This window comes from Stenella coeruleoalba (assembly GCF_951394435.1).
Source record: "Stenella coeruleoalba genome assembly, chromosome: 5".
Lineage (NCBI taxonomy): Eukaryota > Metazoa > Chordata > Mammalia > Artiodactyla > Delphinidae > Stenella > Stenella coeruleoalba.
This window is the reverse complement of record NC_137150.1, coordinates 12,181,733-12,208,900: the sequence shown is the minus strand read 5'-3', so window position 1 is coordinate 12,208,900 and position 27,168 is coordinate 12,181,733. Positions and strand designations below refer to the sequence as shown.

Below are 27,168 nucleotides of genomic sequence, written 5' to 3'. Positions count from 1 at the left end.
TGGGCGCCGTTGCCAGGGAGACGGCGCGGGGCACGCCGGGAAGTCGGGGAGGTGGCCCTTAGCGGGTCACGGAAGCGGAAGTGTACGCTGACCAAGGTGGGCGGGGAAAAGGAGGCCGGCCCAGCAGGCCTCGCTGCCCTAACCTAAGAGCAGCCATTCGGAGCGTGCTTTCCAGCCTTCCTGGGCGACCTTGCGGCAGGCCCGGGGGCACCTCGCCTCTCCGCGAAGTCGGCGCCGCTAGCTTCCTGGAATCGGGCTCCCCGTGACGTCATACGCGGAGACTTCCGGCTCCGCTCGGGAGGTCGGGATCACGTGCCGGGAGCTCCTGGAATCCCCCGGCTCCTGCTGGCTTGTGGTGGAGAGGCTGGTCTTCTGGGAGGACGGAGCAGGTGGGCGCTGCTGCTGCGGGCCCGGGGGGCGCGGTTTGAAGGCCTGTATTTGAGGACTTGGAGCAAACGTTTTGCGCGGCTTCCTCCTGTCTAGCGCGCATTTGTTGAACATCTTCTGTAACTAGCTTCGGCTGAGTTGACGCGGTCTCTGCTCACATTTGCTGTACAAGACAGACTTGAGAGAAGTTGGTACCCTACAGGGTAAGGTACTGAGACAGGGCCAAGCCTGGGGTGAAGTGAGTTGGGTACTAAATGCAAGGGGAAGCCCAAAAACTCTGATCAAGATAAATAAATTTTAACACAATATCTTTAAAAAAAACTCAAAACTAATGCAAAAAATATACATGCTTGACAAAACCTCACGATTTTAAATAAAGACAGGATCAGTAACTGTGCCATGCTGAGCCATATTGGAGCCTGAGGCCAAAGGAGAAACCAGTAATACTTATCCTGTGACTTAGCCAGTTGGGGGAAGGATATCTTCAGTTCCTGGGACGTATATGCCAAGACAGATGAGAAGAACCTCTGGTTAGCGTGAAACTGGAGAGTTAAGTTCCTCCAGGCTTGAAACTCGGAGCTGTGCTAATTAAGACAGGCCCATAAGCCAAGGCCTCAAAGAAATTCCCAGACTCTGATAATCAAAATAGAAAAACTGGATCCATATCATTGACCCTACACACTTTAGTTAACTGAAGCCTAATGCTTTCTGATCTATTAATTATGTTATTGAGGTTATCATTTTTATAGTTTAGGATCTTTTACGCTGACCCCACAAAACAAATATTCTGTGTTGTAGGATGGTGACTGTCTCAGTATCAAAGTCCGCAGAAGTTCTGTACGTCAGCAGCCTCCGTCCCTGTCCAAAGAGCAGACTCCATGAAGCCATTGAGTTTGTGCCTTGTAACATATGGGGAAAGCGAGAGAGAATGAAAAAGCACTCAGCTAGGTGGTATTGCCTGAGAATCTAGGTAAGGACTAAGATGTTGACACCTAATGTGTTCTATTTAAAGAGCTCTTCACAACATTTGCTGTTGATCTGATGGTGCTAGAAACAGTAGCTTGGTCCCCCATAAGTAACATCAATTAAAAGTGTGTTCTCTTGTTTTAAACAGGCAATTCTTCAGACAGTCATGGGTATCCGAGGACTAATGAGTTTTGTGGAAGATCATATTAATGAGTTCTTCACAGATTTGAAGTTGCGAGACACAAAAATTATCATCGACGGCTATGCCCTCTTCCACCGGCTTTGCTTCAGTTCAAACTTGGAGCTCCGGTATGGAGGGGACTATGATTCTTTTACAGATGTTGTAGAAAAATTCTTTGAATCACTTTTTGCTTGTAAAATCTGCCCATATGTTGTTTTAGATGGAGGATGTGACATTTCAGATAAAAAGCTTAACACTTTAAAGGATCGAGCTAGGGAGAAGATCCAGATGGCCCATTCCCTTTCTGTTGGCGGGGGTGGGTATGTGTGTCCCTTACTCATCCGGGAAGTATTCATACAGGTTCTGATCAAGCTGCGGGTACGTTTTGTCCAGTGCTTTTCGGAAGCAGATCGGGACATTATGACCCTTGCTAATCACTGGAATTGCCCCGTGTTATCGTCTGATAGTGACTTTTGCATTTTTGACCTGAAAAGTGGGTTTTGCCCATTGAATAGCTTTCAGTGGAGAAACATGAACACTATCAAGGGCACACGAGACTGCTATATCCCTGCCAAGTGCTTTTCCCTTGATGCACTCTGCTGTCACTTCGGCAATATGAACAAAGTTCTGCTGCCTCTCTTCGCGGTGCTGTGTGGAAATGACCACGTTAATCTGCCCGTCGTGGAGACGTTCTTAAGTAAAGTATGTCTTCCTCTTGGGGCTCCCAGTTCTAAGGGGAGGAGACACCACCGGGTGCTGGGACTTCTGAATTGGTTGTCTCGTTTTGCTGACCCTACCGAAGCGTTAGACAACGTTCTGAAACATCTCCCCAGAAAGAGTCGAGGAACCGTGAAGAAGCTTCTCTGTGGCTCCATGGGGGAGTACCTGCAGTCCCAGGGGAGGCTGCAGGACTTCTTCCAGCATGGTACTTACGCCTGCCCAGACACCTGGAATCCGGGTTTACCGCCTTGGGTGCTCGCGGCCTTGGCCAGAGGCCAGCTGTCCCCTTTCATCAGCGATGCTCTGGTGCTGAGACGGACCATTCTCCACACACAGGTAGAAAACATGCAGCGACCAAACGCCCACAGAATCTCTCTGCCCATCCGGCAAGTCATCTATGGGCTCCTTGTGAATACTCCTCCACATCCGGGAAATGTGGCCTGGGATGCGCTGCCTCCTCAGCCGCCAGCTTTCAGCGAAGTGGAAAGGATTAATAAAAATATCAAAACATCAATTGTTGGTGCAGTAGAACTGCCCAAGGATCATTCTGACTTAAGCAAATTGACTGAGGTAAGTATTTGTAATACCACTGCAATTTCTGTAAAGCATTTTACAGGTTACAAAGTGCTTTCATGTGTATTATCTCTCTTAACATGACAAACTGAGGTTGGTTGCTATATTGCCCCTATTTCATAGCTGAGAAAACTAAGACTCAGCTAAATCCTTAGCCAGGGAATTGTCCGTGCTACGACTCAAACCTACATCTTTTCGCTCCAAATCTGCCATTTCCACTGTACTTCAGTAGCATGTGTTAATCTTTGCGGTTATTACTACTACTCTTGTTGTTAACTAGCTATCAGTAGAATGGGGTTAGTGACTAAAAATAAAGGAAAGGGAAAAAAATTTTGAGCTACAGAAAAAAGAAAGCTTGCCTTTAGGCCTTGACCAAAGGCACAACTAACATCTCAGACTGCATTGGATTGCAATTAACAGGATTAATACTGATGCTTAGGCCTAATTTTTCATTTTTATTGATGAGGACTTTTTTTTAGACTTGAGATTTATGGCATCATGTTGATTTGCTTAGTCTGATACTGAAAACTTGACTCTTAGCCTAACTCAGTGTTGATTAAACCTGAGTAACAGACCAACCCCCTTTTCAAGGTAAAAGAAATTCTCATGGATCCCAGTGTTTATTTAGTTTTTTTAATAATATTACATAAATATATTAAAAATTACAAATAGATGTGAAGCTGCTTATGCAAACACAATTAAATTTACAAATTAAATGCAGATAAACTCACAATTCCAATTGCAATGGTTATTGGGGGGTTTTTTTGTTTTTGTTTTTAAATTTATTTATTTTTGGCTACGTTGCATCTTTGTTGCTGCACACAGGCTTTCTCTAGTTGCAGCGAGTGGGGGCTACTCTTCACTGCAGTGCATGGGCTTCACATTGCAGTGGCTTCTCTTGTTGCACAGCATGGGCTTTAGGCGCGCGGGCTTCAGTAGTTGTGCTGCGCCCGCACAGTAGTTGTGGCACGTGGGCTCAGTAGTTGTAGCTCAAGGGCTCTAGAGTGCAGGCTCAGTAGTTGCGGCGCACGGGCTTAGTTGCTCTGTGTCATGTGGGATCTTCCCGGACCAGGGATTGAACCTGTGTCCCCTGCATTGGCAGGCAGATTCTTAACTACTGCGCCACCAGGGAAGTCCCGGGGGGGTTTTAGATCCAACTCAATATTCAGACTCAGGAGACTCTCTTAGGCCACTCAGGGTGCCAGTCTGCTCCGGGATATAGGGCCGCATAACAGCCTCCGTGAAGCTTTGAATCAGGAGCGGGAGTCCTCCCAACGGTCTACACCATTGATTCTCCTGGGGGTGATTTTGCCACCCAGGAGACACTTGGCAGTATCTGGAGACACTTTTGATTGGCAATACTTGGGGAGGGGTGGCTGTTGCTACTGGCATATAGTCAGGAGAAGCCAAGTATGTTGCTAAACATCTTACAGTTGACAGGACAGCACCCCCAGCCAAGAGTTATGCAGCCCAGAATGCCCACACAGGTGACCGGGAACTAGCCCTTTTAGCCTCCCCATTGGTGACAGCTCAGGCAGGAGGAACAAGATTCACATCATTGGGTCCAGGAGCCTCCTTGGCAATGGGGAATGACTGCTATTAGGAACAGGTTTCTTTCTGGGGTGATGAAATGTTCTGGAATTAGAGATGGTTGCACAGGCTTATAAAGAAACTAAAACTACTTTAAAAGGGTGAATTTTATGACATGGAAATTATATCTCAATTAAAGAAGGAAAAAGTCCCACTGGCCTCCTTCCCCACGGGATCTAATCTTTTTTGTAACAATTCCATAGACATAGCTTCTGAGGTCCCTGCAAGGGACATGCCTGATTACAAGTCACTGCACTCAGGGAAGCCCCAAGATGGGGTGTCCCCATCTGGTTTGTACAGTTCATTTATTGTGTAAGTCTAGATACAGTTTTACAAGAGTCATTCTTATCATGCTAAGTAGCACAGCTGACTAACTTTATCATGTTTCCAGGTTTAAAGAACTGGAGAGTTGAGCATAGGTCATATTCCAAACAAGGCATTTATTAAAACTTTACCCACACCAGAAAAATTGAAATTAGCAACAGTGTGGCTGTTAGCACAACTGACGCTGTCCCGAGCCCTTACCGCTCTTCCTATCCTTTCACTGACCCTACCCAGGACTGTACTGTGCCATCAGTCACTCCTCTGCATCAAGGGCTTTGTGGTTAATAGAGACTGTTTAATAATCATTAGGACCAGGTGGCTTCTATGCTCTGTTAGTCCCCAAACAATGAAAACCTTTTCTGACGTACTCACTGCGCCCCTGAGACCGGCTAGCTACCCATTCATGAATCTTGACTTAGGAATGCACGCCCTGTTTCCAAACACCCCACCACCAAAGGTTAACTATAAATTGTCCCAGTGGACCTGCAGCCGTGCGCAGCGCAGTTGCACATGCTTCCGATTAATCGTTGTCCACCAGATCCCGATCCCACCCTGACTATGTTACCCGCTGATAAACTGGTCCAGTGACTACATGGAGCCGCCTGCCTCGTTTTCAGTCTCAGCATGCCCTCTCAGTTTGGTGGGCACTTCTCATTGCCTCCACCCTCCAACAGCAACATTCTGAAGGAGGTTTTGCTGAAATTACATTTCTCCTCACAACATAAATGGTGCTATGTTGGAGGGCTTTTTATTTTACTTTTTTTATGGCTTTATTGAGAAGTGTCTTTAATGTGCATACTCTGATGAGTTTTGACGTACATTTACGTCCATGAATCCATCCTACAGTTAAAATAATGAATGTATCCATCAGCCCTAAACATTTCCTTTGCCTCTCTGCCCTTCATCCTTCCCTCAGTGTGTACACATAGCAAAGTGCACAGATAATTTACACCTTGATGAGTTCGAACCAGCTCAGTAGTTCCATGTAAAGGGCACCCAGATGAAGATTCATTATCAGCACCCCTGCTTTCCCCAGTGTGGTTACAGTCACTCCCTCCCTTACCCCTTGTACTCACTGTTCTGATCTCTAACAACCTTGAATACTTTGTTTTTACACTTTATAAATTGTCTGGCTTCTTTTATTCAACATGGTGTTCATGAGATTTATTCATATCACTGTGCATAGTTGTAGATCTTTCATTTCTCATTGTTGGTGTATTTTTACCTGTGGGACTGTACCACAATTGATTGTTGATTTTATAGCTGATGGGCATTTGTGCAGTTTGCAGTTTGGGCTATTATGAATAGTGCTATGAACATCCGAGTGCACAGCATTTAGTAAAACTATGGTCACATTTCTGTTGCACATATAACTAGGAGTGAAGTTGCTGGGACATAAGACACACGAATGTTCAGCTTAGAAGACACATTGCCAAGTGCACAGTGGTTTTTACCAATAAATATTCCAACCAGCAGTTTATGAGAGTTCTTCTTACTTTATACCCTTGCCCTTACTTGGAATCTTCTATCCTTTTAAAAAATTTTAGCTGTTCTGTTTTTTTATTATTTAAACAGATTTTTGTTAGCTTTATTCTTTTTTTTGAATTTTATTTTATTTTATTTATTTTTTTATACGGCAGGTTCTTATTAGTTATCCATTTTATACATATTAGTGTATATATGTCAATCCCAATTGCCCAATACATACACCACGACCACCCCCTGACCACTTTCCCCACTTGGTGTCCATACGTTCTCTACATCTGTGTCTTAATTTCTGCCCTGCAAACCAGTTCATCTGTACCATTTTCCTAGGTTCCACATATATGCGTTAATATACGATATTTGTTTTTCTCTTTCTGACTTACTTCACTCTGTAAGACAGTCTCTAGATTCATCCACATCTCTACAGATGACCCAATTTCATTTGGTTTTATGGCTGAGTAATATTCCTTAGTATATATATACCACATCTACTTTATCCATTCATCTGTTGATGGGCATTTAGGTTGCTTCCATGACCTGGCTATTGTAAATAGTGCTAAAGTGAACATTGGGGTGCATGTGTCTTTTTGAATTATGGTTTTCTCTGGATATATGCCCAGTAGTGGGATTCCTGGGTCATATGGTAATTCTATTTTTACTTTTTTAAGGAACCTCCATACTGTTCTCCATAGTGACAGTATCAATTTACATCCCACCAACAGTGCAACGGAGTTCCCTTTTCTCCACACCCTCTCCAGCATTTGTTGTTTGTAGATTTTCTGGTGATGCCCATTCTAACTGGTGTGAGGTGATACCTCATTGTAGTTTTTTGTTTGTTTTTTTGTTTTTGTTTTTTTTTAACATCTTTATTGGAGTGTAATTACTTTACAATGGTGTGTTAGTTTCTGCTTCACAGCAAAATGAATCAGTTATATATATACGTATGTTCCCATATCTCTTCCCGCTTGCGTCTCCCTCCCTCCCACCCTCCCTATCCCACCCCTCCAGGCGGTCATAAAGCACCGAGCTGATCTCCGTGTGCTATGCGGCTGCTTCCCACTAGCTATCTACCTTACGTTTGGTAGTGTACATATGTCCATGCCTCTCTCTCGCTTTGTCACAGCTTACCATTCCCCCTCCCCATATCCTCAAGTCCATTCTCTAGTAGGTCTGTGTCTTTATTCCTGTTTTACCCCTAGGTTCTTCATGACATTTTTTTCCCCTTAAATTCCATATATATGTGTTAGCATACAGTATTTGTCTCTCTCTTTCTGACTTACTTCACTCTGTGTGACATACTCTAGGTCTATCCACCTCATTACAAATAGCTCAATTTCGTTTGTTTTGGTGGCTCAGTAATATTCCGTTGTATATATGTGCTACATGTTCTTTATCCATTCATCCAATGAAGGACACTTAGGTTGTTTCCATCTCCGGGCTATTGTAAATAGAGCTGCAATGAACATTTTGGTACATGACTCTTTTTGAATTATGGTTTTCTCAGGGTATATGCCCAGTAGTGGGATTGCTGGGTCATATGGTAGTTCTATTTGTAGTTTTTTAAGGAACCTCCATACTGTTCTCCATAGTGGCTGTATCAATTTACATTCCCACCAACAGTGCAAGAGGGTTTGCGTTTCTCCACACCCTCTCCAGCATTTATTGTTTCTAGATTTTTTGATGATGGCCATTCTGACTGGTGTGAGATGATATCTCATTGTAGTTTTGATTTGCATTTCTCTAATGATTAGTGATGTTGAGCATTCTTTCATGTGTTTTTTTGGCAGTCTGTAAATCTTCTTTGGAGAAATGTCTATTTAGGTCTTTTGGTTTTTTGTTATTAAGCTGCATGAGCTGCTTACAAATTTTGGAGATTAATCCTTTGTCAGTTGCTTCATTTGCAAATATTTTCTCCCATTCTGAGGGTTGTCTCTTCGTCTTGTTTATGCTTTCCTTTGCTGTGCAAAAGCTTTGACGTTTCATTGGGTCCCATTTATTTATTTTTGTTTTTATTTCCATTTCTCTAGGAGGTGGGTCAAAAAGGACCTTGCTGTGATTTATGCCAGAGTGTCCTGCCTATGCCACTCTGTCCATAGGCAGAGTGTCCTGCCTATGTTTTCCTCTAAGAGTTTGATAGTTTCTTGCCTTACATTTAGGTCTTTAATCCATTTTGAGCTTATTTTTGTCTATGGTGTTAGGGAGTGATCTAATCTCACTTTTCCATGTAGCTGTCCAATTTTCCCAGCACCACTTATTGAAGAGGCTGTCCTTTCTCCACTGTACATTGCTGCCTCCTTTATCAAAGATAAGGTGACCATATGTGCGTGGGTTTATCTCTGGGCTTTCTATCCTGTTCCATTGATTTATATTTCTGTTTTTGTGCCAGTACCATACTGCCTTGATTACTGTAGCTTTGTAGTATAGTCTGAAGTCAAGAAGCCTGATTCCTCCAGCTCCGTTTTTCGTTCTCAAGATTGCTTTGGCTATTCAGGGTCTTTTGTGTTTCCATACAAATTGTGAAATTTTTTGTTCTAGTTCTGTGAAAAATGCCAGTGGTAGTTTCATAGGGATTGCATTGAATCTGTACATTGCTTTGGGTAGTAGAGTCATTTTCACAATGTTGATTCTTCCAATCCAAGAGCATGGTATATCTCTCCATCTATTTGTATCATCTTTAATTTCTTTCATCAGTGTCTTATAATTTTCTGCATACAGGTCTTTTGTCTCCTTAGGTAGGTTTATTCCTAGATATTTTATTATTTTTGTTGCAGTGGTAAATGGGAGTGTTTTCTTGATTTCACTTTCAGATTTTTCATCATTAGTGTATAGGAATGCCAGAGATGTCTGTGCATTAATTTTGTATCCTGCTACTTTACCAAATTCATTGATTAGCTCTAGTAGTTTTCTGGTAGCATCTTTAGGATTCTCTATGTATAGTATCATGTCATCTGCAGATAGTGACAGCTTTACTTCTTCTTTTCCAATTTGCATTCCTTTTACTTCCTTTTCTTCTCTGATTGCTGTGACTAAAACTTCCAAAACTATGTTGAATAAGAGTGGTGAGAGTGGGCAACCTTGTCTTGTTCCTGATCTTAGTGGAAATGCTTTCAGTTTTTCACCATTGAGGACGATGTTGGCTGTGGGTTTGTGATATATGGCTTTAATTATGTTGAGGAAAGTTCCCTCTGTGCCTACTTTCTGCAGGGTTTTTTATCATAAATGGGTGTTGAATTTTGTCAAAAGCTTTTTCTGCATCTATTGAGATGATCATATAGTTTTTCTCCTTCAATTTGTTAATATGGTGTATCACGTTCATTGATTTGCATATATTGAAGAATCCTTGCATTCCTGGAATAAACCCCACTTGATCATGGTGTATGATCCGTTTAATGTGCTGTTGGATTCTGTTTGCCAGTATTTTGTTGAGGATTTTTGCATCTTTGTTCATCAGTGATATCGGCCTGTAGTGTTCTTTGTGACATCTTTGTCTGGTTTTGGTATCAGGGTGATGGTGGCCTCGTAGAATGAATTTGGGAGTGTTCTTCCCTCTGCTATATTTTGGAAGAGTTTGAGAAGGATAGGTGTTAGCTCTTCTCTAAATATTTGACAGAATTCTCCTGTGAAGTCAACTGGTCCTGGACGTTTGTTTGTTGGAAGACTTTTAATCACATTTTCAATTTCAGTGCTTGTGATTGGTCTGTTCATATTTTCTATTTCTTCCTGATACATTCTTGGCAGGTTGTACCTTTCTAAGAATTTGTCCATTTCTTCCAGGTTGTCCATTTTATTGGCATAGAGTTGCTTGTAGTAATCTCTCATGATCTTTTGTATTTCTGCAGTGTCAGTTGTTACTCCTCCTTTTGCATTTCTAATTCTGTTGATTTGAGTCTTCTCCCTTTTTTTCTTGATGAGTCTGACTAATGGTTTATCAATTTTGTTTATCTTCTCAAAGAACCAGCTTTTAGTTTTATTGATCTTTGCTATCGTTTCCTTCATTTCTTCTTCATTTATTTCTGATCTGATTTTTATGATTTTTCCTTCTGCTAACTTTGGGGTTTTTTTGTTCTTCTTTCTCTTATTGCTTTAGGTGCAAGGTTAGGTTGTTTATTTGAGATGTTTCTTGTATCTTAAGATAGGATTGTATTGCTATAAACTTCCCTCTTAGAACTGCTTTTGGTGCATCCCATAGATTTTGGGTCGTCGTGTCTCCATTGTCATTTGTTTCTGGGTAATTTTTATTTCCTCTTTGATTTCTTCAGAGATCACTTCGTTATTAAGTAGTGTATTGTTTAGCCTCCATGTGTTTGTATTTTTTCCTGTAATTGATATCTAGTCTCATAGCGTTGTGGTCGGAAAAGATACTTGATACAATTTCAATTTTCTTAAATTTACCAAGGCTTGATTTGTGACCCAAGATATGATCTATCCTGGAGAATGTTCCATGAACACTAGAGAAAAATGTGTATTCTGTTGTTTTTGCATGGAATGTCCTATATATATCAATTAAGTCCATCTTGTTTAATGTATCATTTAAAGCTTGTGTTTCCTTACTTATTTTCATTTTGGATGATCTGTCCATTGGTGAAAGTGGGGTGTTAAAGTCCCCTACTATGAATGTGTTACTGTTGATTTCCCCTTTTATGGCTGTTAGTATTTGCCTTATATATTGAGGTGCTCCTATGTTGGGTGCATAAATATTTACAATTGTTATATCTTCTTCTTGGATCGATCCCTTGATCATTATGTAGTGTCCTTCTCTGTCTCTTCTAATACTCTTTATTTTTAAGTCTATTTTGTCTGATATGAGAATTGCTACTCCAGCTTTCTTTTGGTTTCCATTTGCATGAATTATCGTTTTCATCCCCTTACTTTCAGTCTGTATGTGTCTCTAGGTCTGAAGTGGGTCTCTTGTAGAAAGCAAATATATGGGTCTTGTTTTTGTATCCATTCAGCCAATCTGTGTCTTTTGGTTGGAGCACTTAGTCCATTTACATTTAAGGTAATTATCGATATGTATGTTCCTATTCCCATTTTCTTACTTGTTTTGGGTTCGTTATTGTAGGTCTTTTCCTTCTCTTGTGTTTCTTGCCTAGAGAAGTTCCTTTAGCAGTTGTTGTAGAGCTGGTTTGGTGGTGCTGAACTCTCTCAGCTTTTGCTTGTCTGTAAAGATTTTAATTTCTCCATCAAATCTGAATGAGATCCTTGCTGGGTAGAGTAATCTTGGTTGCAGATTTTTCTCCTTCATCACTTTCAATATGTCCTGCCACTCCCTTCTGGCTTGCAGAGTTTCTGCTGAAAGATCAGCTGTTAACCTTATGGGGATTCCCTTGTGTGTTATTTGTTGTTTTTCCCTTGCTGCTTTTAATGTTTTCTTTGTATTTAATTTTTGACAGTTTGATTAATATGTGTCTTGGCGTATTTCTCCTTGGATTTATCCTGTATGGGACTCTCTGTGCTTCCTGGACTTGATTAACTATTTCTTTTCCCATATTAGGGAAGTTTTCAACTATAATCTCTTCAAATATTTTCTCAGTCCCTTTCTTTTTCTCTTCTTCTTCTGGGACCTCTATAATTCGAATGTTGGTGCATTTAATGTTGTCCCAGGGGTCTCTGAGACTGTCCTCAGTTCTTTTCATTCTTTTTTCTTTATTCTGCTCTGCAGTAGTTATTTCCACTATTTTATCTTCCAGGTCACTTATCCATTCTTCTGTTTCAGTAATACTGCTATTGATCCCATCTAGAGTATTTTTCATTTCATTTATTGTGTTGTTCATCGTGTTTGTTTCATCTTTAGTTTTTCTAGGTCCTTGTTAAATGTTTCTTGCATTTTCTCTATTCTATTTCCAAGATTTTGGATGATCTTTACTATCATTATTCTGACTTCTTTTTCAGGTAGACTGCCTATTTCCTCTTCATTTGTTAGGTCTGGTGGGTTTTTATCTTGCTCCTTCATCTGTGGTTTGTTTTTCTGTCTTCTCATTTTGCTTATCTTACTGTGTTTGGGGTCTCCTTTTTGCAGACTGCAGGTTCGTAGTTCCCGTTGTTTTTGGTGTCTGTCCCCAGTGGCTAAGGTTGGTTCAGTGGGTTGTGTAGGCTTCCTGGTGGAGGGGACTAGTGCCTGTGTTCTGGTGGATAAGGCTGGATCTTGTCTTTCTGGTTGGCAGGTCCACGTCTGGTGGTGTGTTTTGGGGTGTCGACTTATTATGATTTGGGGAAGCCTCTCTGCTAATGGGTGTGGTTGTGTTCCTGTCTTGCTAGTTGTTTGGCATAGGATGTCCAGCACTGTAGCTTGCTGGTCGTTGAGTGAAGCTGGGTGCTGGTGTCGAGATGGAGATCTCTGGGAGATTTTTGCCGTTTGATATTATGTGCAGCTGGGAGGTCTCTTTTGGACCAGTGTCCTCAAGTTCACTCTCCCACCTCAGAGGCCCAGCCCTAACTCCTGGCTGCAGCACCAAGAGGCTTTCATCCACACGGCTCAGAAGAAAAGGGAGAAAAGGTAGAATGAAAGAATTAGTAGTAGAAGAAGAAGGAGGAGGAGGAGGAGGGGGAGGAGGGGAGGAGGAAGAAGAAGAAGAAAGAAAGGGAGAGAGGGAGGGAGGGAGGAAGGAGGGAAGGAAGGAAAAAAAAGAAAGAAGATAAAGTAAAATAAAATAAAGTAAGATAAGATATAATAAAGTTATTAAAATAAAAAAACAATTATTAAGAGGAAACAAAAAAACGGATGGATAGAACACTGGGACAAATGGTGGAAGCAAAGCTATACAGACAATATCTCACACAGAAGCATACACATACACACTCACAAAAAGAGAAGGGGAAAAAATAATCTTGCTCTCAAAGTCCACCTCCTTAATTTGGGATGATTCGTTGTCTATTCATGTATTCCACAGATGCAGGGTACATCAAGTTGATTGTGGAGCTTTAATCTGCTGCTTCTGAGGCTGCTGGGAGATATTTCCCTTTCTCTTCTTTGTTCTCACAGGTCCCAGGGGCTCAGCTTTGGATTTGTCCCCACCTGTGTGTGTAGGTCCCCGGAGGGCGTCTGTTCTTTGCTCAGACAGGACAGGGTTAAAGGAGCCGCTGATTCGGGGGCTCTGGTTCACTCAGGCCGGGTGTAGGGAGGGTCACAGAGTGCAGGGCGAGCCTGCGGCGGCAGAGGCCAGCATGATGTTGTACCAGCCTGAGGCGCGCCATGTGTTCTCCTGCAGGAGTTGTCCCTGGATCACAGGACCCTGGCAGTGGCGGGCTGCACAGGCTCCCCGGAAGGGGGTTGTGGATAGTGACCTGTGCTTGCACACAGGCTTCTTGGTGGCGGCAGCAGCAGCCTTAATGTCTCATGTCTGTCTCTGGGATCCGCACTTTTAGCCGTGGCTCGCGCCCGTCTCTGGATCTCCTTTAAGCTGTTTTCTTAATCCCCTCTCCTTGCGCACCGGGAAACAAAGAGGAAAGAAAAAGTCTCTTGCCTCTTCAGCAGGTCCAGACTTTTCCCCGGACTCCCTCCCGGCCAGTTGTGGCGCACTAACCCCCTGCAGGCTGTGTTCACGCCGCCAACCCCAGTTCTCTCCCTGCCGACCGAAGCCCGAGCCTCAGCTCCCAGTCCCGCCCGCTCCGGCGGGGGAGCACACAAGCCTCTTGGGCTGGTGAGTGCCAGTCGGCACCGATCCTCTGTGCAGGAATCTCTCCGCTTTGCCCTCTGCACCCCTGTTGCTGTGCTCTCTTCCGCGGCTCCGAAGCTTCCCCCCTCCGCCACCCGCAGTCTCTGCCCGCGAAGGGGCTTCCTAGTGTGTGGAAACCTTTCCTCCTTCACAGCTCTCTCCCACTGGTGCAGGTCCCATCCCTATCCTTTTGTCTCTGTTTATTCGTTTTTCTTTTGCCCTACTCAGGTACGTGGGGGGTTTCTTGCCTTTTGGGAGGTCTGAGGTCTTCTGCCAGCGTTCAGTAGGTGTTCTGTAGGAGTTGTTCCACGTGTAGATGTATTTCTGGTGTATCTGTGGGGAGGAAGGTGATCTCCTCGTCTTACTCTTCCGCCATCTTCCCGGAAGTCCCTCCTCATTGTAGTTTTGATTTGCATTTCTCTAATACTTAGTGATGTTGAGCAGCTTTTCATGTGCTTCTTGGTCATCTGTATGTCTTCTTTGGAGAAATGTCTATTTAGGTCTTCTGCCCATTTTTGGATTGGGTTGTTTGTTTTTTTAATATTGAGCTGCATGAGCTGTTTATACATTTTGGAGATTAACCCTTTGTCCGTTGATTCGTTTGCAAATATTTTCTTCCATTCTGAGGTGAGTGTTGTCTTTTCATCTTGTTTATGGTTTCCTTTGCTGTGCAAAAACTTTTAAGTTTCGTTAGGTCCCATTTGTTTATTTTTGTTTTTATTTCCATTACTCTAGGATGTGGATCAAAAAAGATCTTGCTGTGATTTATGTCAAAGAGGTTTCTTCCTATGTTTTCCTCTGAGAGTTTTATAATGTTCGGTCTTACATTTAGGTCTCTAATCCATTTTGAGTTTATTTTTGTGTATGGTGTTAGAAGAGTTCTAATTTTATTCTTTTCCATGTAACTTTCCAGTTTTCCCAGCACCACTTATTGAAGAGGCTGTCTTCTCTCCATTGTATATCCTTGCCTCCTTTGTCATAGATTAGTTGACCATAGGTGCATGGGTTTATCTCTGGGCTTTCTATCCTGTTCCATTGATCTGTATTTCTGTTTCTGTTTCAGTACCATATTGTCTTGATAACTGTAGCTTTGTAGTATAGTCTGAAGTCAGGGAGTCTGATTCCTCCAGCTCCTTTTTTTTCCCTCAAGACTGCTTTGACTATTCAGGGTCTTTTATGTCTCCATACAACTTTTAAGATTTTTTGTTTTAGTTCTGTAAAAAATGCCATTAGTAATTTGATAGGGATTGCATTGAATCTATAGATTGCTTTGGGTAGTAGAGTCATTTTCACAATATTGATTCTTCCAATCTAAGAACATGGTATATCTCTCCATCTGTTTGTATCATCTTTAATTTCTTTCATTAGTGTCTTATAGTTTTCTGCATACAGGTCTTTTGTTTCCCTAGGTAGGTTTATTCTTAGGTATTTTATTCTTTTTGTTGCAGTCGTAAATGGAGTGTTTCCTTAATTTCTCTCTCAGGTTTTTCATCATTAGTGTATAGGAATGCAAGAGATGTCTGTGCATTAATTTTGTGTCCTGCAACTTTACCAAATTCATTGATTAGCTGTAGTAGTTTTTTGGTGGCATCTTTAGGATTCTCTATATATAGTATCATGTCATCTGCAAACAGTGACAGTTTTACTTCTTCTTTTCCAATTTATATTCCTTTTATTTCTTTTTCTTCTCTTACTGCCGTGGCTAGGACTTCCAAAACTATGTTGAATAATAGTGGTGAGAGTGGACATCCTTGTCTTGTTCCTGATCTTAGACGAAATGCTTTCAGGTTTTCACCATTGAGAATGATGTTTGCTGTGGGTTTGTCATATATGGCCTTTATTATGTTGAGGTAGGTTCCCTCTATGCCCATTCTCTGGAGAGTTTTTATCATACATGGGTGTTGAATTTTGTTGAATGATTTTTCTGCATCTACTGAGATGATCATATGTTTTTTCTTCTTCAATTTGTTAATATGGTGTATCACATTGATTGATTAGCATATATTGAAGAATCCTTGCATCCCTGGGATAAATCCCACTTGATCATGGTGTATGATCCTTTTAATGTGTTGTTGGTTTCTGTTTCCTAGTATTTTCTTGAGGATTTTTGAATCTATATTCATCAGTGATATTGGTCTGTAATTTTCTTTTTTTGCGGTATCTTTGTCTGGTTTTGGTATCAGTGTGATGGTGGCCTCATAGAATGAGTTTGGGAGTGTTCCTTCCTCTGCAAATTTTTGGAAGAGTTTGAGAAGGATGGGTGTTATCTCTTCTCTAAATGTTTGATAGAATTCACCTGTGAAGCCATCTGGTCCTGGCCTTCTGTTTGTTGGAAGATTTTTAATCACAGTTTCAATTTCATTACTTGTGATTGGTTTATTCATATTTTCTGTTTCTTCCTGGTTCAGTCTTGGAAGGTTATACCTTCCTAAAAATTTGTCCATTTCTTCCAGGTTGTCCATTTTATTGGCATAGAGTTGCTTGTAGTAGTCTCTTAGGATGCTTTGTAGTTCTGTCATGTCTGTTGTAACTTCTTTTTCTTTTCTAATTTTATTGATTTGAGTCATCTCCCTCTTGATGAGTCTGGTTAATGGTTTATCAATTTTATTTATCTTCTCAAAGAACCAGCTTTTAGTTTTATTGATCTTTGCTATTGTTTTCTTTGTTTCTGTTTCATTTATTTCTGCCCTGATCTTTATGATTTCTTTGCTTCTACTAACTTTGTGTTTTGTTTGTTCTTCTTTCTCTAGTTCCTTTAGGTGTAAGGTTAGATTGTCTATTTGAGATTTTTTTGTTTCTTGAGGTAGGCTTGTATAGCTATAAACTTCCCTCTTAGAACTGCTTTGCCGTATCCTATAGGTTTTGGATCGTCGTGTTTTCATTGTCACTTTTCTCTAGGTATATTTTGATTTCCTCTTTGATTTTTTCAGTGTTCTCTTGGTTATTTAGTTGGTTATTGTTTAGCCTCCATGGGTTTGTGTTTTTTACGTTTTTTTCCCAGTAATTGATTTCTAATCTCATACCGTTGTGGTCAGAAAAGATGCTTGATATGATTTCAATTTTCTTAAATTTACTGAGGCTTGATTTGTGACCCAAGATGTGATCTATCCTGGAGAATGTTCCGTGTGCACTTGAGAAGAAAGTGTAATCTGCTGTTTTTGGATGGAATGTCCTATAAATATCAATTAAATCTATCTGGTCTATTGTGTCATTTAAAGTTTGTGTTTCCTTATTAATTTTCTGTTTGGATGATCTGGCCATTGGTGTAAGAGAGGCGTTAAAGTCCCCCACTATTATTGTGTTACTGTCTATTTCCTATTTTATAGCTGTTAGCAGTTGCCTTATGTATTGAGGTGCTCCTGTGTTGGGTGCGTATATATTTATAATTGTTGTATTTTCTTGGATTGATCCCTTGATCATTATGTAGTGTCCTTCCTTGTCTTTTGTAACATTCTTTCTTTTAAAGTCTATTTTATTTGATATGAGTATTGCTCCTCAAGCTTTCTTTTGATTTCCATTTGCATGGAGTATCTTTTTCCCTCCCCTCACTTTCAGTCTATATGTGTCCCTAGGTCTGAAGTGGGTCTTGCTTTTGTATCCATTCAACGAGCCTGTGTCTTTTGGTTGGAGCATTTAATCCATTCACGTTGAAGGTAATTATCAATATGTATGTTCCTATGACCATTTTCTTAATTGTTTTGGGTTTGTTTTTGTAGGTCCTTTTCTTCTCTTGTGCTTCCCCCTTAGAGAAGTTCCTTTAGCATTTGTTGTAGAGCTGGTTTGGTGGTGCTGATTTCTCTTAGCTTTTGCTTGTTTGTAAAGCTTTTGATTTCTCCATCGAATCTGAATGAGATCCTTGCCGGGTAAAGTAATCTTGGTTGTAGGTTCTTCCCTTTCATCACTTTAAGTGTATCATACCACTCCCTTCTGGCTTGTAGAGTTTCTGCCAAGAAATCAGCTGTTAACCTTATGGGAGTTCCCTTGTATGTTATTTTTCCCTTGCTGCTTTCAATAATTTTTCTTTGTCTTTAATTTTTGCCAATTTGATTACTATGTGTCTTGGCGTGTTTCTTCTTGGGTTTATCCTGTATGGGACTCTCTGCACTTCCTGGACTTGGGTGGCTATTTCCTTTCCCATGTTAGGGAAGTTTTCTAGTATAATCTCTTCAAATATTTTCTAAGGTCCTTTCTCTCTCTCTCCTCCTCTGGGACCCCTATTATATGAATGTTGTTGCGTTTAATGTTGTCCCAGAGGTCTCTTGGGCTGTCTTCATTTCTTTTCATTCTTCTTTCTTTATTCTGTTCTGCAGCAGTGAATTCCACCATTCTGTCTTCTAGGTCACTTATCTGTTCTTCTGCCTCAGTTATTCTGTTATTGATTCCTTCTAGGGTGTTTTTCATTTCACTTATTGTATTGTTCATCTCTGTTTGTTTGTTCTTTAATTCTTCTAGGTCTTTGTTAAACATTTCTTGCATCTTCTCAATCTTTGCCTCCATTCTTTTTCCGAGGTCCTGGATCATCTTCACTATCATTATTCTGAATTCTTTTTCTGAAAGGTTGCCTATCTCCACTTCATTTAGTTGTTTTTCTGGGGTTTTATCTTGTTCCTTCATCTGGTACATAGCCCTCTGCCTTTTCGTCTTGTCTGTCTTTCTGTGAATGTGGTTTTTGTTCCACAGGCTGCAGGGTTGTAGTTCTTGCTTCTGCTGTCTGCCCTCTGGTGGATTAGGCTATATGTGAGGCTTGTGCAAGTTTCCTGATGGGAGGGACTGGTTGGTGGTGAGTAGAGCTGGCTGTTGCTCAGGTGGGAAGAGCTCAGTAAAACTTTAATCTGCTTGTCTGCTGATGGGTGGGGCTGGGTTCCCTCCCTGTTGGTTGTTTGGCTAGAGGTGACCCAACACTGGAGCCTACCTGGGCGCTTTGGTGGGGCTAATGACAGACTCTGGGAGGGCTCACGCCAAGGAGTACTTCCCAGAACTTCTGCTGCCAGTGTCCTTGTCCTCACGATGAGACACAGCCATCCCCCACCTCTGCAGGAGACCATCCAACACTAGCAGGTAGGTCTGATTTAGTCTTCTATGGGGTCACTACTCCTTCCCCTAGGTCCCGATGTGCACATTACTTTGTGTGTGCCCTCCAAGAGTAGAGTCTCTGTTTCTCCCATTGAAGTCCTGCAATCAAATCCCGCTAGCCTTCAAAGTCTGATTCTCTAGGAATTCCTTCTCCCGTTGCCAGACTCCCAGGTTGGGAAGCCTGACGTGGGGCTCAGAACCTTCACTCCAGTGGGTGGACTTCTGTGGTATAAGAGTTCTCCAGTCTGTGAGTCACCCACTCAGCAGTTATGGGATTTGATTTTATTGTGATTTCGCCCCTCCTACCATCTCATTGTGGCCTCTCCTTTGTCTTTGGATGTGGGGTATCTTTTTTGGTGAGTTCCAGTGTCTTCCTGTCGATGATTGTTCAGCAGTTAGTTGTGATTCTGGTGCTCTCACAAGAGGGAGTGAGAACACGTCCTACTCCACCCAATTTTAGCTGTTCTTATGGTTGCCATCATTTTAGCCAATTTGGTGGGTGTTAGTTTGCATTTCTCTGATGAGTTATTTGAACACCTTTGCATGTGTTCACTGGCCATTTGCATATTCTGTTAAGTTTCTATTCAAAGCCTTTTGCCCATTTTCGTGTGTTTTTGTTTATTTCTATATACAGGTCCTTTGTCAGATAACATTGTGGGAGCGTACTGTGGGTTGTCTTTTCACTCAAGTATGTTCTGCTGAACAAAAGTTCTTAATACACTCTAATCTAAAATTTTATTTATGCCTGTCACTTTTGTGACCTACTTAAGAAATTATTGCCTGCTCCAAGGTCATGAAAAATATTTTTGCCTTTTACACTTAGATCTGAAAGCTATCTAGAATTGATTTGTTTGTGTGTGTGGTGTGACATAGGGGTCAGGACACTTTTCCCCCACATGAAAATCCAATTGAGTCAATGAGTACAGCAGGTGGATTATACTCCTGGCTCAGTGGAGGTGACAAGTGTTCTCATCGCGTACTTGTATTCAAAGTGGGGTGAGATTTTAGTTCAGTGTCTGTGCGGTGACATCATTTGGCTTTCCCTTGGCACCCTCAGTTCTGCATTTTAGCTCAATGTTGTTAGCTCTAATTAGCCCATGATATTTCTAAAGGGAATCAGGTGCAAATATTATTCCAGAGGTGTGCAGGTACAAGTACGGAGACTTTGTGATAATATCTTCATTTTGTATGCTTAACGTGATGTGACAGTAATACTTCATCTGCTCTGTGCCAGCTCTTGTAATAGAAAATGTATACAATCTCTCATTTATTTCCCACAGTAACCAGGTAGGGTAGAGTTTCCATTTTGGCTGTGTCACTTGCAGTGGCCAGAGCACCATTCAAGTTAACTCGTGAGAGGCTAACCGTAAGGAGAGATGGAAGGGATCATTCTTGTGGAGTAAGTCAGTGCCAAGCCCAGCCTCTCTCCGGGTGCCTCTGCCTCTGAGGCAGCTTCTTCTGCAGACTTGTCACATGGGATGGACCCTAACTAGATTTAAGGGCTGTGAGCAGAGTAGTCCCCCTTGGGGAAGGGAACAAGGACTAGTGGGTTCCATGAAACATCTGTGTAACTCATTCTAGTGCCCATTTTACAGATGATCAGACCTGACTGTAGAAAAGCTCAGAAACTCGCTCAAGGCTGCAGAGTTAGTGAGGGCAGAACCTCTCTGAAGTCAAAGCCCAGACTCTGCTTGGTTAATAGAATTTGTAACTTGGATAGAGAATTCAATAATTTAAGCATCATATGTCAGAAAAGAATTCATGTATTTTCTTAGCTTTGCATGATAGGTCTTTCTATCAGTTTAGATTATGAGGAATATATTTAAATTTAAGTAGTTAATGCTACTTCCCATAGGGGTGATTGACTGTACTGTAAACCACTTTGCATATTTCTAATTTTTAAATTTTTATCACAGTATCAAATTATTAAAACCAGTACCTATAAATCATTATATTAAAGTTGTCATACATTGATGATGAACCTATTTTGTCAGTTACAACGTGTTTTACTTCAAGTTAACATCTCTGTTTTCAGCTATCAACACACTTACTGACTAGGTGTTAGGTGCCAAGAAATGTGCCAGACTGTCTCATCCTTCCAGAAAATTAAGAAGGAAATCTTTTCTAGGTGTGTGCAGACACCAGTAATACAAACTATTTTTTTTCCTCTTAGAGTTTGATTGTGAAGTCGCCCGGAGATGCTCTTTTAATAGTCCTAATTTCCTTATCTGTAAAAGTGTGTGACCTGCAAGGTCCCTTATGGTTCTTAAATCTTAAGATTCATAGTAAATCAACTATACTTCAGTTTTTTTAAAAAATGGCATAAAAATCAACAAAAAAAAAGAAGGAAAAAAGATTCATTAAGGCAAAATTATGTCAACCAGAAGCCCGAAGCCCTCATAGCTGTTTACTTCCTTTTATTTGAAGCCTGGAGTGAAAGTTGGTGTGGTATGTTATTACAAGGACAATGCAGACAGCCCTTAAATATTCCTATTTGCTGGAATATACCTGCCACTAGAAGCGGCCACCTTGGGACAATCCCCGTGTGGGAGAAAACAGACAATAAGACATTCAGCTGGGTTGGTACATGAGGCAGGACCCAGACAAGCAGAAGGCTGCATGGGATGCTGCAGAGGGTGCATGTGGTTAAAGTCTGCCTTCTGGAGGTGATTGGTGATGGTGTCACAGAGGACGGGGGCTTGAACAGTCACTGGCAGGTGAGGGTAGGGTTGAGTATAGATCTTTGTTTCTTAAAGCAGAAGAGTTAAAATGCAGCTTCCTGGGCTCTCCTCATTTACTGAATCAGTTTAAGGGGTGGGGCCTGAGGATTGTTTTAACAAGCTTCCCAGGTGACATGCACACCGCAGATGCCCAACAGCCTGCATGGGGGATGGACTGACGCGAGCAAGGGCTGTGCAGTGGGAAGAGACAGCACGTCCAGCCAGTCACCACATTTATTATGCCCCTTATGAAGGTTCTAATTTTGAGTGTGGCTGATTTTTTTCCATAGGAAGATAAGAAACCGACCTAGAGAATGAAGAAGAAAGACATTCTCCAAAGTAACTTACAGAACGTTTGGTGTATATTTTCAGCTCTCCTTGGCTAGACGGCAGATACTTCTGTTAGAAACGCTGAAAGTGAAACAGAGCATCCTGGACCCAATCCCTGCTGCGTTGAAGTTGCCCATCGCCGTCAGCTGCTACTGGGTGCAGCACACGGAGGCCAAGGCAAAGCTGCATCATTTGCAGGCCTTACTGCTGGGGATGCTGATGGGACCCTTGCATGCCATGATCAACAGCCCTGGTAGGTATCTGGGAGTCCCAAGAGTATATTTTTGCATGTTACTTGCATGTAATCAAACATTTAAACAAACAAACAAAAATTCTCGTATTATTTACTTCCATCAGTTGTATCAGAACTTAGAAGTGGGGCACCAAAATGTCACTCATTCCTTGTAGATCTTTCTGAGTGCTCCGTGTACCAGGTCAGTGCTGGCGGGCTTGACCTCAAGGGCACAGCAGTGAAGATGCGCTGATGCTGCCTCACCCACCTGTCCTGTGGCACCTGACGCTCAGTCTGTAAAGCGTGACCGTGATGTACATTTTGTGCTCCGTGTTCCTTGTCCTTCTCTTCAGTGCAGCAGCAGCATCCCCCCTGGAGACTTAAGTAAAATTGCCCATTGGTGAAACTTAAGAATACCTACAATTACTGTAAACATTCATGCTTGTGCTGTTTTGTGTCGTTTATTTTTTTACTTTCTTTTTTCCCCACTGTAAGTTTCAATTAGTATATGAGTTGTGATGGTAGAACTGGTAACTTCTCTTTCTATTAGAGAAATACACTTTGAGGCAGTTTCATCTTTATTTAAACATCAGGTGAAATAAATGATGCATTGGAGCACTTCAATCCTGTAATGGGATTATTCTCTTTACAAAATTATGAATGCTTTATCCAAACATGTATAATAGTTGTCACACTCTAGAACAGTACTAACGTGATAGCTACTAGCCACAGGTGGCTATTTAAAATTTAAAATTCAGCTTCTCAATGCACTTGCCACATTCTAAGTGCCCAGCAGCCACAGGTGGCTAGAGGCTGCTGTACTGGACAGCACAGATGAAGAACATTCCCATCACTGCAGAAAGTTCTGGACAGCACTACTCTGGCATTTACTGTTTAAAATAAGTTCATGAAAGGATGAGCCAGCACGGACTCCAGGACACCCCAAAGTGGGAGAGCAGCTGTCAGAAGGGACTGTTGCACAGCAAGTTAAGTTCTGGCCCACTGCTGGTTAGGATACAAGTTCAGGGTGTTTCCTCTCATTGAACATAAATATAGTTTAAGAAAATTCTCAGAGCACCAGTCTATTAAGTTTTTACCTGAGTCCAACAGAAGGGGCATGTCAAGGGTCTGTTTCTTTTCTTTTAGGAATGTGGACCCCACACCCAGGCAGGCTCAGTGCCTTGCTGCTCGCTCATTGGTAAAAGGTGGGCCTCCTTTTCCTTCCTTCCAGGTTGGTCCGGAAGGCAGGCTGCACGTGGAGCCGGGAACAGGCAGGTTTCCTGGGGTGGCTGCTGCTTGTCCTCCACCACTGAGGAAGTGGCTGATTTGCCCCATTCTCTATGAGTCATACTCTCATTCTCTTCCCATAGAACAGAAGTTAAAGCGTGTTTTGAACACACGGCTGTTTCTTTAAGGAAATGTAGTGAAAGAGAACAGTAAAGAGAAGGGGATTTTTCATAGAGACACATTTAGGGTTTGGAGAGTTCAGATGCAGATGTGTTTAAAGTCAGGTAGTAGATTAGAGGAAGAGATACTATGTTAAGGAAAAAGATAAAGAATTTGGGGTTGAATAAAGTTAGGTTGTCATTAAAAGGGCATCTCAGTATAAATATTTCAGTTTATACATTGAAAGGCTTTTACATTGACATGAAAATAGAAAAGAGCCAAAAAAGAAAAGCATTTTGGTTATTCGCTTTTTTCTTTATGGAATTTGAAGTTTTATATATGGATAAAATTACAAGGTGATACAGTGTTTTTGGAAATACTGCCCTTGGGTCGTGTCTTTATCTAGATGAGGAAGCTCCACAGGGCGGTGGTGCTGAGATGCTGTATGAAGAGCTGCAGAGAGTGAAGGCACAGCCGGGCCTGAGGCTGGACTTAGACACAGCTCATGTCTTCTGTCAGTGGCAGTGCTGTCTGCAGATGGGGCTGTACCTCAACCAACTGCTGTCCACGCCTCTCCCAGAGCCAGACCTAACTCGGTAAGCACCCAGGAAGCTAGTGCAGATGGCTGCATGTAGAAGTAAATACTTCAGTTGTCATTTAACGCAAAGAAGTTTTTTTAAAAACAATCAAACTTAGTATATAACTGGTCTTGGATCACTGTTAGAGCTGAAGAGCTGTAATATTAAATTTTTAAAATATTAAATTACTTCCATATTTCCAAAGAAAGTTTCCATGATTTTTTAAAGTTTTCCAAATTTAAAAAAATCGGTTCATTAAAATAAAAATAAGAGGCAGTTGTTGGTAGAGTATAGCTCTTTCCCTCATTTCTTTCAGATCTTTATTCAAATATCACGTTATAAAGGCTTTTTCTGATCATCCTACTGAAATATTATTCAAGGGAGTGAGTGAGGAAGATAAAAGGGAGATGGTTAGAAAATGGAGTTGAGATTACATATGTGCTTTGTCTCTCCACTTGAAGATAAGCTCTGGGTGTGTGCTGGGACTTGCCTGTTTTGTTTATTGTTGTAGCCCCAGTGCCTAGCATTACTCAAATACTTGTTGAATTAATGAGTGCTATATGGAGACCTATCATATATGCTGGTTTGACTTGAAATATTTCAAGTTGAAAGCTTCCTAGCAGTACATAGTGTTGTTAATGTTACTGAACTCAAGTCTGTGTGTCTGATGCACAGTGAGGCCAAACAGTACCAAAACATTGGAGTTTGGAGCAGAGAAAGGTTTATTGCAGGGCCCTGGAAGGAGATAGGTGGCTCATGCCTTAAAAATCCCAACTCGCTGAGAGCTTTCAGCAAAGCCCTTTTATAGGAAGGGTGAGGGAGGCACATGGTTAGTTGTTGCAGACTTCCTGGTGTCAGATCCTTTGTTCTTGAGGTCAGGTCACCATGTTCCTATAAACCTCTAACAAAACAAATGTTATCCTCTGTTCTAAAGAGAAAGGGAAAGGGAGGCATTTAATTCTGTCTCCATGCCTCCTTGTGGCTTTTAACACTTAACAAATCCCAGAAGCGAAGTGACATCATTACCCTTCATTTTACCTGTTCAAAGTCCCAAGGACCGACTTTCGCCCTCCTAGGTCCAGGCCCTGGCTAAGTGGAGGGGGTCCCTGCGGGGGCTGGTTACCCTGCCCCGGAGCGTTCGTTTGTCTGGCACCCAGTCTGGGTCCTCATGCCAGTGCCCAGGCCAAACGGGAGAGGCAGATCTCAGCTGGCGGCGCCCTCAGGGCCTGGCCCCCCAGACCTTGCCCAGCCAGCATCACTGAGGGAGCCAGGTGCCCAGGACCCCGCCGGCCCTCAAACTGGACCCCAGTTCCCCCTGCTCACCCACCGGCCCCAAGGCCAGCGGGCCTAGTAGCCAGGGAGAAGGCTGTGATCCGCCTCTCATCGCATTCGCTGTCCCAGCACGGCTGCGAGTTGACTGCTGCTGGAGGGGGACCGCTGTCCCGGCTGCCAGTCCTGGCTAAGGGCTGCGTGCCCACCCCGCCCCCTGTACTGAGCGTGGCGCCCCCCACACACCCACGTCTGCCCGCCGGGCCTGCCAGCTGGACACTCAGCAGCACGAGGGCCTCAGCTGCCCCGAGGCCCCCCGCCAGCTACTTGGGAGCCGCCTCCACACGCAAGTTCCCAGGAACGAGCCGCAGCCACAGGGCGACGTGGCGTCCGCGGGCTGAACCGGTGCTGAACCGGTGCTGCAACCTGGGGTGGCCACGCAAACCTGCTGGCCCGGCCCACTGAGCATGCCCGGCCCCTATTACATTCCCACACCCTAGACCTCTCTACCAAATAAGATTGATTGGCGTTTGACCTATGGATTCCTTATTCCTTTCCTTTACTAATTTTGTTCATCCTTGACTGGATCCTCTCTAGTGACCACGGATCCCTATAAAACAAGACAGCGGAAACAGTTCCCTCAATAATGATTTCAGCAGGAGAGTTGTTCCTGCATCTCAGCATCACCAAGGCTCTTTAAATGATGATTTTACACTGAGTAAATGATGGTTCTCCATCAGTTGCTAAGGTACCAGTCAGTCAACCCTGGCAGTAAGTTAATATGTTAAATCTGTGGCTTCCAGTTCATTCCAGCTTATATTTGTGGAGTTGGTTTTTAATCCAAGTGAATGAATGACCTCGCAAATGATACGATTAAATGTTCTCATATTTCAACAGACTGCCTGTTTGTCCTATCAGAGGCATTTTTAACTCCTTGTCTTTGAAGTGTTAAGAGGCCTGCTCAACTTTGGGCTAGTTGGAGAACCAGCAAGCATCCATCATTTACTTTGTTGATAAAAAGTTCTAAGCATCATTAGCCAAGAAGTAATCTCTGTAACAATTCAGTTCCTTCTTTCAAGAAACAGATTATTCTTGAGTAACTTTAATAATGATTTTATAGCAGCAGCACTCACAGTGTTTGATGGGTCTGTTGAAGCCACATTAGTGAGTTGTCTCAGTGCAGGAACCTCTGCTGTAATGACACCCTCTTCTCTCCCCTGAGCAGACTGTACAGCGGGAGCCTGGTGCACGGGCTCTGCCAACAACTGCTGACGTCAGCCTCAGTGGAGAGCCTCCTGCACGTGTGTCCTGAGGCCCAGCAACTCTATGAGCATATGTTCAGTGCCACTAGGTCATGTGCCCCTGCTGAACTAGTCCTACCAAAGGGTAAAACAAAAAAAAGAAGGCAAAAGAAACGACGTACCCCCTGGTCAGAGAACAGAGTGGGGACCACCTTGAACGCTAGGAGTTGGCATGAGGGAGGCAATCGGTTTGAGCTGTTGATGGTGGAGACCTTGGAGGAGCACATGGAGGCCGCAGAGCTTGAATAAACTCAGTTGCAACCAGGTTGGGATTCTTACCGAAAATTTGTATTACCTCCCTTGAAATGACTGACTTTTTTTTAGAATTAAATCTGTTAAGGATAAACACTGCAGTATTTTGAATTCCAAAGTACTTTGTATTCTGCTTTTAATAAATA

General features: G+C 42.4%; 1 protein-coding gene across 4 annotated transcripts; it reads left to right on the top strand.

Moving 5' to 3' along the window:
• The first annotated feature begins 78 nt into the window (after window positions 1–78).
• ASTE1 (asteroid homolog 1) lies at window positions 79–27,168 on the top strand. Of its 4 annotated transcripts, none has more exons than XM_079922665.1 (6): window positions 81–389; window positions 1,186–1,357; window positions 1,502–2,824; window positions 22,047–22,257; window positions 24,029–24,218; window positions 26,695–27,168. In XM_079922665.1, the coding sequence occupies exons 3-6, from the start codon at window positions 1,520–1,522 to the stop codon at window positions 27,017–27,019; spliced, it is 2,031 nt and encodes a 676-aa protein (XP_079778791.1). In that variant the 5' UTR covers window positions 81–389; window positions 1,186–1,357; window positions 1,502–1,519; the 3' UTR covers window positions 27,020–27,168. The 4 variants fall into 4 exon arrangements, with proteins under 4 accessions (XP_079778793.1, XP_079778791.1, XP_079778794.1 ...); XM_079922666.1 differs by lacking the exon at window positions 81–389 and adding an exon at window positions 402–590; XM_079922667.1 differs by lacking the exon at window positions 1,186–1,357 and having other exon boundaries at window positions 79–389.